At 44.7% G+C, this 11,394-nt stretch overlaps 1 protein-coding gene across 3 annotated transcripts; it reads right to left on the bottom strand.

The window, feature by feature from the left end:
- Positions 1-5,933: 5,933 nt before the first annotated feature.
- Positions 5,934-11,358, bottom strand: LOC310687646 (pinopsin-like). Of its 3 annotated transcripts, none has more exons than XM_083463033.1 (5): positions 10,143-10,749; positions 8,928-9,256; positions 7,788-8,033; positions 6,843-6,948; positions 5,934-6,097 (listed from the first exon to the last, which is right to left on the bottom strand). In XM_083463033.1, the coding sequence occupies exons 1-5, from the start codon at positions 10,462-10,464 to the stop codon at positions 6,081-6,083; spliced, it is 1,020 nt and encodes a 339-aa protein (XP_083319159.1). In that variant the 5' UTR covers positions 10,465-10,749; the 3' UTR covers positions 5,934-6,080. The 3 variants fall into 3 exon arrangements, with proteins under 3 accessions (XP_083319159.1, XP_083319160.1, XP_083319158.1); XM_083463034.1 differs by lacking the exon at positions 5,934-6,097 and adding an exon at positions 11,176-11,358 and having other exon boundaries at positions 6,154-6,948; positions 10,143-10,256; XM_083463032.1 differs by lacking the exon at positions 5,934-6,097 and having other exon boundaries at positions 6,170-6,948; positions 10,143-10,747.
- Positions 11,359-11,394: the final 36 nt, after the last annotated feature.

Genomic DNA, 11,394 nt, shown 5'->3' with positions numbered 1-11,394 from the left:
GGTGCACATCGATCTGGCTGGCCCCTTTCACGGCCGGACCTTTATGGTAGTGGTGGACGCCTATTCCAAATGGCTGGAGGTCGCCCTGATGCCCTCCACCACTACCGAAGCTGTCATCCGGGTGCTGCGGGGCCTGTTTGCAACGCATGGGTGTCCTGATGTCCTTGTCTCTGACAACGGACCGCAGTTCACGTCAGGCACGTTTGAGCGGTATCTTTTGGGACTGGGCATCCGCCATGCCCTAACGGCACCCTTTCATCCATCCAGCAACGGGAAAGCGGAAAGAATGGTGCGCTCGACAAAAGAGGCACTGGCGCGCCTGGACCGGGGAGACTGGCATGAGCGGGTCGCCGAATACTTGTTCGTGCAACACATCACCCCTCATGCGGCCACAGGGAGGAGTCCTGCTGAACTGCTTATGGGCCGCCGCCTCAGGTCACCGTTCGACCGGCTACACCCAAACTTTGCCGTGGCTGAACCCCCAGGCTGTGCCAACGCACCACGGTCATTTGTCCCAGGAAACCAGGTCTTTGCCCGGAACTATGTGGGGGACATCCCTTGGGTGCCGGCCACAGTAGTGGGAGTCACTGGACCTCGCTCGTACCAGGTGGTACTCGAAGACGGACGCTTGTGGCGACGGCACATAGACCAGCTTAGGCGCAGGGTTGGGGACTTGGACACTACCGAGGTGCCCCCAACTGCGCTTGCGGCTCCAGAAGAGACACGTACAGATGGCGAGGCCCCACCTACACCTCCCTCGCAAACTGCCAGCGTGGAGCCGAACCAAGCCGTTTCAGAACAGACTCAGACCACTCCACTTGCGGAGGCTCCACTCACAGCAGCGGATCCAGTGGAGTTGGTTCCAACGCCACCTAGGGTCGCACCACAGCCTCAGCGAGAACTGTGTGGCCCTCCGGACTTGGCTACCAGCCCCCGGCGGTCTGGCAGAGTTTCCAAGTGCCCAACTCATTTAAAGGACTATGTTGTTGGACAGGTATCACTGTTGGTCTAAGTATGGGAAATGTAACCAATATGCTTTTGTGCCTAATTGAACCATTACGCGTAGTGCTGTATATAAGGAAACCATTACGATTGTAACTAACGCCTTATCTCGGTGGGGAGGGGTGTTATGTAGTGTAGTTTCACCCTGGGCCAACAGGGGAATACTGTATATAGTTTTCACTCAGGTCTGTAGATAGTTTTCACTCAGGTCCGCGCCAGTTATTTTAGGCGGGAACTCTGGGCTGTTGTGGTTACAATGTTGATAGCCGTCTGCCTATAAATACAGGCCGGCTGAGCTGTTCGCAGTCAGTTCTATTCCAGCTTGCCATAATAAAGAGCTACTTGAAGAAATCGCTGTGCCGGCTGCTATGTCAACCCACGACTTAACATCCCCCACAGCAATGCAGCCCTGGAGTCAAAGGCATCTCTCCTAGATAGCCTTCAGACAACCTGCCTATGATGGATCCCAGTCTTTCTTTTCCCCCTTCTTCTTCCCAGCACACCTTACTCTCTCTTTTCCTTGGAATCCACACCCCATCACCATGGCAACCTGTCACAGTCTGGTTTACAGGCGATCGAAGTCCCAGCAAGGGCTATCAGGACCGGGGGCAAGATGGTAGGGTGGGAGTAGGAACGGGGGTCCAGAAGCCAAGGGTCCGAGAGTCAGGAAGCAAGGAGTCAAATACAGCAAGGAAGGGAATGTGTTGGTGTAGCAAAGAGCCAAAGGGAAATGCTGACCTTATATCCCTTCCCTGCTCTTGCCACCAGGTGCAGCGAGTTACCAATCAGCCTCACCTGTGCGGCCACGCCTTGCCTCTCCAGACAAACTTAGGAAGGCCCCAGTCCTGCAAAGTCCTATTGGTCACAGGGCCTGGCTCCTGCATGCACACCTGACACAACCTCTGTTTGCCAAGTCACACTTGACTCAAATTTTAGTTTTGGTTTTTGGCAGAATTTAGGCCACAACTTTATTGATTACAGAAGGTGAGTGGATGCATATGCTCTGGTTCAACTAGCTCCCTACACCCTTGCAGACAGCGTTGACCCAGGGCACCAGCATAGGTCAGCCAAGGGTGAACCCCTGGGAAGGCGAATAGCTGGGAACAGACTATGTTCACCACCCAGATGCCCCCGTAGACTCAGGCATGGGCACAACCGCCTCTCAGGGTTTGACCAAACCAGTTGAGTCCCTGGATTCCTTTAATGGAATACCCTTCACATAGGGATGGCGAGACCATTCTCCCATCCCTATCACCTGAACCAGTGCCTATCCGCAACCTTACAAGCTGTGACAATTTGCTACGTGGCAGGCAAAACCCAAATGGCAGCAGCCAATCAGCCAAGTGGGGGAAATTCCTGCTGTACCCCTGTCCCAACAACAGAGGACACACAACAGCATAGCACAAGCCCTAAAAGTAGGGAGAGGTGGGCGGGTGTTCCGAATGCATGAGCCAAAAGAGGAAGCTCTCGGCACATGCATGGGTATATATAGGTCCCTCGATCCATTTGGACTGCGCCTCATTGGCCAGATTGAACACAACATCAAGGGACCTACCAATTGGGTGTTGTGGCTGTTCAATCTCACCCACCCACAATACAGGAGTTCGGTCTCCAGGTCTCATCTAACACGTGCCCTCTTTTAGGGAGGACACGATTTGTCATGTTAATAGCTCTATCCCAGGTGAGGACCTGGGTTGGAAAGGAAGCTTGGCCTATCCTTTTCCACCAGCCTGCAATCTTCCCTTCAATACTCCAAGTAACCAAAATCCTACCATTTATTTTCTAGATACAGTGGTGCCTCGGGTTAAGTACTTAATTCGTTCCGGAGGTCCGTTCTTAACCTGAAACTGTTCTATACTGAAGCACCACTTTAGCTAATGGAGCCTCCTGCTGCTGCCACGCCGCCAGAGCACGATTTCTGTTCTCATCCTGAAGCAAAGTTCTTAACCCGAGGTACTATTTCTGGGTTAGCGGAGTCTGTAACCTTAAGCGTATGTGACTTGAAGCATATGTAACCCGAGGTACCACTGTAAACTTGTTCTGCTCTGTCTGATAGCACTCACCATTTTTTTGTCAAGGTGGAAGGATTGGAAATCTTGTGTCCAGTTCTGGGCACCACAATTCAAGAAGGACACTGACAAACTGGAACGTGTCCAGAGGAGGGCAACCAAAATGGTCAAAGGCCTGGAAACGATGCCTTATGAGGAACGGCTAAGGTAGCTGGGCATGTTTAGCCTGGAGAAGAGAAGGTTAAGGGGTGATATGATAGCCATGTTCAAATATATAAAAGGATGTCACATAGAGGAGGGAGAAAGGTTGTTTTCTGCTGCTCCAGAGAAGCGGACACGGAGCAATGGATCCAAACTACAAGAAAGAATATTCCACCTAAACATTAGGAAGAACTTCCTGACAGTAAGAGCTGTTCGACAGTGGAATTTGCTGCCCAGGAGTGTGGTGGAGTCTCCTACTTTGGAGGTCTTTAAGCAGAGGCTTGACAACCATATGTCAGGAGTGCTCTGATGGTGTTTCCTGCTTGGCAGGGGGTTGGACTCGATGGCCCTTGTGGTCTCTTCCAACTCTATGATTCTATGATTCTATGAAGCTTCATATTTGAAACCCTGTTGCACATGATCTTTGACATTTTGCTTTAAAAAGCAATACCGTTCCCAGATTAGGAAATACAAATCTTCTCCCAGATTTCTGTTTAAGTTGAAAACTCTCAGCTGTAAAGGGAGGGGGATGCTGAAGAGCAACAATGTTTGAATGATGGCAGTGTTTTTGAATTTCCACTTTCTCCCATTGCCACTTAAATAATTTGGTAATTCAGCATTATTATTTTTATTTGCTAGCATGCCAAACTGGATGATGCTTTAAAAAATCAGGTATGCTTATCTGTGCAGGAAGACTGCTTCTGGGTCTGTGGTGAGTCAGACCACCACCTACCAAACAAACAAACAAGGACATAAGCATGCAATACGGATACTCTTTACTTCAGCTCAGATAAGGCTGCTGAACCATTTTCTTTGCTTCTCCGTTCGTGTCTGTAACAGTTCAGATCCAATCTGGTATTCAGCTGTGATAGCTGGTGCTCATTTGGTATGTCAGAAAGTCAAGAGACCAACAGCAGGTGGTGCCAAAACCATCGACAGGTACAGCCAACTAATCTTGTTTTGTCCCCATCCTCTTCCCTGTTGAATTCTACAAAGGCAACAGAGATTCTGAGGAAGAGGATGCGGACAAAACAAGCACTAGTCAAAGACCCCTCTATTTTTCTCTGGTCCTTTAGTCATAATTTCCCCATCAATTTTATCTGGCATTTAAGATCTTCACGCCAATTAGGTCTTGTGTTTTTTTACGACCATTCGGGTTTGTTTACGGTTTGTTTTCTTATCCATTTTCTTATTATGTCAACTGTGCTCTTAGAATTTTTATTAACAGACGAAATAACAGCTACAATAAGTAAAGAAAACGTTTAAAATTCAGGTCTCCTGATGTCACTGACATTTATGACATCTGCGCACTCTCAGCTGAAGATTTTGGAGAGCTGGCTAGGCCTTTGCTTTTTCCAGAACCTTCCTGGGAGTTTCGTTTTGTTTTTGCCTATCATCCAGTTGCCTAATCGTCACCCCCTCCCCCCCCCCCGGCCCGGCTTCATGCTTCCTGCATTTCTCAGTAATCAGAGCCAAGAATATAATCTAATGCTGGGCTCAGACCTGTGCCATTTTAATGTCAGGTGAATTAATGTCAGATGTATGCATGGAATATGATGGCTAGGGCCCAAAGCTGTTTAGCATAAAATAAAATCGCGTTTGTGACTGCAAAGCTCCTGCCACATGAATGGAAGGCTCTTCTGTACATTTGCAGGTGGGTCAGTATCAGCTATTTCTCTGCTCCAATCTCTTGTCCCTGGTGCCACACAAAAAGTTGCTGTGGAGAATCTCATCATCATCTGGAGCCCATTTTGGGCAAGCAGAGAGAGGCAACTGTCAACATATATTCTGTGTGTTCCTTCCTCTTACACAGTAGGTTTTGGATCCAATACTCTGCGGTTAATTGTTTTTTTATAAAATGTTGCTGCCTGGTTCTGTTCATACACTGAGCTTCAACCAGTTGCAGGAACATTTTTTATAACATCTTTGTCGGCTGCATTAAAGAACAGATTATCAGACTCCACAGCTGATGTTTAACTTAGTTAATCAGGGATCACGTCCTACTTGCATAAGCAAACCAATTATACAAGCTCACTGGGCAGAGAAGCTTTCCTATCAAGTATCCCCTGTGGACGGATACAAAATAATGTGAAAGCAACAGATTAGAGATATTGGGAACACTCTCTAAATTTAAGCTCTTTCCCCGGATATATCTTTATGCCAGATCAGCCCAGTTCAATTTACCTTTCAGTGTCCTGTTCCAACTTGCAGAAATCGCAGAAGAGTAAAGAATGTCAGTATATTTTTTATAAAATGTAAATGTAGAAAAGGAAGCTCTGGTTACAGCTTTTAATAGCATACAGTCATTCACCTCTTCTGCTCCAAAGAAGGACTGATACAGATAGTATGCGCAAGGGGTTGCATTTTTCTGAAAGCTGACCAAACCTTTCATGTTGCTCTGACTTTTGGGCCAGGAATCCGACCCGAATATTAAATTGCCAGATGGAAGCTCTTGATTTAACTACACATCCATGCATGGTTTAAAGAGGGTGCAGAAGCATCAAAACTTCCTTTGGGGGGGGGGAGGGAATCCTTAATGGGAGCGATGCAAAATAATTGCCCAGGGGTTGGTCTTGGCATGCTCAGTTGCTCAACTGCTTGGGGGGCAGGAACAGGAAAGAGGTGGAGAGTTTCATGAAGTGGGTAGAATTCTGAGCAGGACACACCATGCTGCAACATTTTGTTGTAGGTGCCATTTGGTGCCAAATATTGCATGTTTCACAGCTGATGGTTTCATAATTTAGTAATAATGTGTATCGAGACCAACCTTCCAGTATCAAACTTGGCACAAGGCTAGTCTGCACGAGATAATGCTGTGAAGACCATCACTTTTATAGGTTTGACTCTCCTCCCATCTGTTGCTTTCCTTCAAACATCATGGAATACTACAGGGGGAAAAACATGACCATATTTTTTTAAAAGCAGCACAAAGGGGCAATGACAGAAAGCAAACCACAATCACTGGGGCATTTATTCAGGTTTCCGTTCTCCAGTTGTCTACAATATGCCTGCCACAAGTGCACAAGATGAATGGGACATTTGCTCCAGTTGCCAGCTCACTTAGGAGTTGTCAGCTGTTGGTTTCCAGCTGCCTTCTGCGTGCTAGACAATAGCGGTTGGTTGCCCTGCATACCTTCACATTGCCTAGCTACTATAACATGCTTTCTGCTTCCTGAACCTGACAGTAAAGGTGGATGGATGGAGGGGGAGAGCACACTTGGAACAGGAGAACAAAACTGAGTGGCAGAAAACTTTGGATGAAAGGTTCGTAGGCAAGGATAGTTCCTTTGCATAATCATTTAATCAACAATGGAGGAAAAGTTCATTGTTCACAATTTAGATACCCAGCCCTTTTCTCATGTGTATCAAGTAAACTCATTGTTGTTATATATATATATTCAGAGAATATTTGGTGTAAGCAAGACTTTTCTGACATTAGCAAGTGAAAACTGTGTGAAGCCATTTATCATAAGGAGCCCTATGGACATTTATTATCTTCTGGCATGGATCATTTACTAACAAGACACTGAAGAGGAGCATCATTATGTTTCCTGGAGAAAAAGTGCACAAAATGTTGTAAAATGCAGCCAACAGAACTACATCAGACTGGAGTCACTTGGTTGATCTTACAAGGAGTTTTGGATTCAGCTGGAGCTGCGGATGTTGAAATCTCTTCATCTGGTTTTGCCAGAACAACTTGGCCACAGGTTATAAATTCAACTGCACACTCACGAAACTGCAAAAAGAAAACAGAGGAAAATCAATATGCTTGTGCTTTTGTGCTGTCACAGTGAGATAGCATTCCTTTTGGGTAGAACCCTAAATTAGATTATATTCCGCTAACTGGGAACAGTGTACATGTCATCCTGTGGTCTTTCAGCAAGGTCTTCCTATCCATTTTTTGTTCACCACAGTACAATGCATATGGGCTTCTTTCAGAATTATTGAAAGGCCCTTTCTATTTGGGCTGACCAGGGTTAATTGTTTGACTCTGGGTGGGGTTCAAACAACTTCCCCTCATGCAATGGAACTTCTCTTTCTGCTCAACTCGTGTACCCCCCATAACCTTCCCAAATCTACCTTGGGGGTTCCCCCACCCCAGAGCAGGGAATGCAGGAGGGAGAAGAAGGAGAAGTTCTATTGCGTGAGCAGAAGTCACTCTGCTCATGCAATGACTTCACTGGAGTCATCCCAGAGTCAACCCAGCAGTGGCAATGCCAACCATCTGGGGAAATGATCCAGCCATGGGGGAAACAGCACACACACACATGAGTCCTGCTACTGGATTCAGAAATCCTGGTGCGTGAGCAGACCCAAAAGAGGATTCTGCATGTGAAAGTGTACAAAGTGCCTTTTGCCCAGTCAGTATGCTTGTGTACATGTATATAAGGTCTCGCCTAGATAAATAATTTCAAAAATCCTGTTGAGGGACAGGTAGGGGAGAATAGGGTTGCCCAAACAAAGGTTCTACAATGATTAGTAGATTTGAAGTTGGAAGCCTGCAATTGAATCTACAAAATGAAATTCACTATAAAAGTAACTAGCCCACAAAATATACAAAAGACAGTGCAATACCTGTTTGTTCAAGAAAATGTAGATGATTGGGTTGTATACTGGGCTTGTTTTGGAGAGATATGTTGGGATGGTTGCAGCCAGAGGGGAAATATTCAGGGCTGGGTCAATAACAACAGTAAGAGCAAAGACTGTGTACGGCAGCCAGCAGATCAAAAAAGCCACCACCATCACAAGCACCATAATTACGGCTCGAAACTCTTCTTCCGGATTACCTTTTCCTCCCATTTCTTCAACTTTCTTATTTAGCTGTTAAATCAAATCAACAGCATTAGCCATTCAATAGAGGCATTTATTCAGCTATGTTTGGACTCATGCAAATCCTATGTCTACATTAAAGCCTGCATGTTGTACATCTACAAGGTGCACAAATGAAAGCTAATATCTTCCAAATCACCGTTGCTCTTACTGCAGTCTGGGCTTCTCTTCTGTTAACCTACATGTATGTCCTTGAATTTTTTGTGTTTTGTTCTTATTACGATTTCATCATTGAGCTTTTAAATGCTGCTGTTATTTTGATTCCGTGCTGTAAATTACTTGGAGGAACCCTAGAAAGCAGAAAAGTTTGAAATAAACACCAGCAGCACATACTAAGCTACTAGGCTTCAGAACTGGCTTTAGTATAAAAGGACATGATCTTCACATCATTTAACACTTGCTTTGAGTGACAGTTTCTAGACAGAGCACCATTTTGAAGCCCCAGACTTGTGTATCTTTTTAAAAAAGAGTTATACTCTTGAGTTGTATATGTGCATGCATATGATTTTGATTTTTAACATCAAATGCAAAGATAATGTGGCCATAATTGCCTAAACTGCTTTGGTCAAGTCACTCTATAGTGCCTTCAGATGGGAACTCAAACATAAAAGGAATTTTCTGGTATTTAAAAAATCTGGCCATTGCTTATATAGCTGTATGCAAGTTTTTTAAAGTCTGCATTGTTTTACATGATGACACTGACATTGACCTGATACTAATATGAAAAGAGCCAGGAATCCTATGGGCTTTCATTTAGGCTGCAAACTTGTGCATGCATTAACACCAAGAACAAATTGGCTTGGTGACAGAAGAGTATGGAGGTGGCATTGGTCAGCAAACGGGGACAGAGGTGGAATGGGGTGGAGGAAACAGTTGACTACTTACCCCACGCAGTGACCTAATGACATTGCCATATGAAAACCCAATGATCAGGACAGGGATAAAGAAGCAGGACAAGAAGTATACAATCAGAAAGCTATAGTTGTTCCAAGATCTATCTTCCCAGCCAATGGAGCATGATGTCTGGACTCCTTCGGGTCCATAAGAACTCCAGCCAAAGAGTGGGACCACAGCCCAGAAGAGACAGAAAACCCAGATGAAACCAAGGAGCTGGTAACCTCTCTTCTTGCTCATCTGGAGAGTTCCCAGAGGCTGGCAGACCACATTGTATCTTTCGTAAGCTAAAATGGTCAGGGACCAAAGAGAAACAATTCCTGGAAGATAATAAGAAAGGCAAAAAAAAATGCTAGGAATCATCAAACCACTATATTCCACATTTCAATACTGTTACTCATACTTCATAGGAAATTCCAAAAAAATGCGAAATCAATGGGATGTACTTTTACAACCCTATGCACACAGTGGCGTAGCGTGGGTTGTCAGCACCCGGGGCAAGGCAAGTAATTTGCGCCCCCTAACCCTAACCCCCAGATGTTGCGCCCGGTGCGGCCGTCCCCCCTGCACCCCCCACGCTACGCCACTGTATGCACACATATCCGGGAGTAAATCCCACGGGAGTCAATGAGACATACTTCCGAGTAGAATAGTATAGGATAGCACAATATAGTATAGGATAGCACAATAAGTGAGCTTAAAATTTCGGCTGTGCTACCCAATCCTATCTATGTTTACTCAAATGTCTGTCATACTTATTTCAGTGGGACTTACTCTGAAAAAGGTCTGTGTGCTTATACACACTTTGAGCAGTGGTTTAGAAATAACAACAAAATTAGTCATTTGAATTCCAAGCTAGGATTGGGCCAGGATGTTCCAGATTTTTAAAAAAACTTACCTTTATATTTTTTTTAACTACAAAGCACCTTCGTGACCTTCTTTCATTTAGCATAATAAAACCCAAAGATCTCACATCAGTTGTCATTCAAGAGGGAACTAAATGTTTGGCTGTTTATTCTAGTTTTGTAGTTTTGATATTGTTGTCGACTTGTCTGTTTAAAGGTATTTTAACTGTAAATTGTACTGTTATTTATCTGTGCAAACCCCCTTAAGGGGTTTTTCCATGCAAGGCAGGATATAAAGGTATTCTAATTATAATAGCAATAAGCAGCAGCAACAACAACAATATCTAGCTGTTTTGCTTACCAAAATAATTGACAGCAAATCCCTGGAAAGTGCAGAACCTCTTTCCCAGGAAGAAATATCCACGGTAGTTTGTAGCTATAACAATGGTGGTTCCACAGAGGGACATCATAAGATCTGAAAAGGAGACGTTAAGAATGAATATGTTGATGGGGTTACGGAGCTGAGGATTCTTCAGCGTTACAGCAATAACCAAAAAATTATTAAATATTGAAAATAAAGCATTAATAAACATCAGGAAAGCCAAGACTCCATATCCAGCTCTTGGGAAAATGGTAGGATGCACGGTAATCTCCACAGTTGCAAGAGAACTATCATTCCCCATGCTGGTTAGACACACAGAGAACTACATGTTTTATTATAACACCTAATGCAAACTATGACTCATTTTCTAAATGGATTGGGAATCCTCTAATCGCAGAAATACACGCAATTTGTTTTTTTAAAAAACATTTGATGAAGTTAAATCCTAGGATGAAAGCAACAGCTGTCTTTTTTTCTTTCTACCGCCGTGAAAGAGTGGTGAAGAGTAACAAAGAACAGTAACAAACCATTAAGTATCGTAATAAGATTACGCACAGAACAATAGCCGTCTCCAGTTGACAAAATACACCACAGATTAGTTTAGAGGCAACCTTCCTTACACTAATTTTCAAAATGCAATAGAGTATTACTAACAAAGGAAGTGTGGGCAGAGACATCTTCACTGGTGGCTTCTGACCCCCGGGTATGGCATGGGGGGCAGCAAAGGGGATCACCAGATACAGGACCAATTCGTTCTGGTTTTCAAACATACTGTGGATTTTTAAACAATGCTGTGGTACAATTACTTAGCATCTAACTGAACTCAACCCTGTGGAATACGTTGGGCTGGAAGACTCTGTTTTGACAACCCACCAGCTTTGTAATGTTATGCTTGGCAGCAAAAAATGGATAACACAGCTTCTCAACATGTTGTTGTTGTTGTTGTTGTTGTTGTTGTTGGGGAGAGCTGAATTACCGGTCACATTAAAAAGAAAAATAGCTTCCTGCCAACCTCCACAAGTGTAAAATGTATGTATTTTAAGATAGTAAAGAATAAACCCTGTATTCAGGGTGTAGCTAATACACTAGCTTCCCAGCAGGTGGGTCAGTGTTGCTTGCCCTGAAAGACAGGGGTGAGGTGGGAGAGTGGTTGGTGCAGTGCAAGTGTACCAGCAGGGCAGGGCCAACAGACCCATGAGGCAGTGTGAGCAAGCTGCCTCAGGTGGCAGAA

Source organism: Podarcis liolepis (genome assembly GCF_965112155.1).
Source record: "Podarcis liolepis genome assembly, chromosome: 10".
Classification (NCBI taxonomy): domain Eukaryota; kingdom Metazoa; phylum Chordata; class Lepidosauria; order Squamata; family Lacertidae; genus Podarcis; species Podarcis liolepis.
The sequence above is the reverse complement of the archived record's forward strand: the minus strand, read 5'-3'. Positions and strand labels throughout refer to the sequence as shown.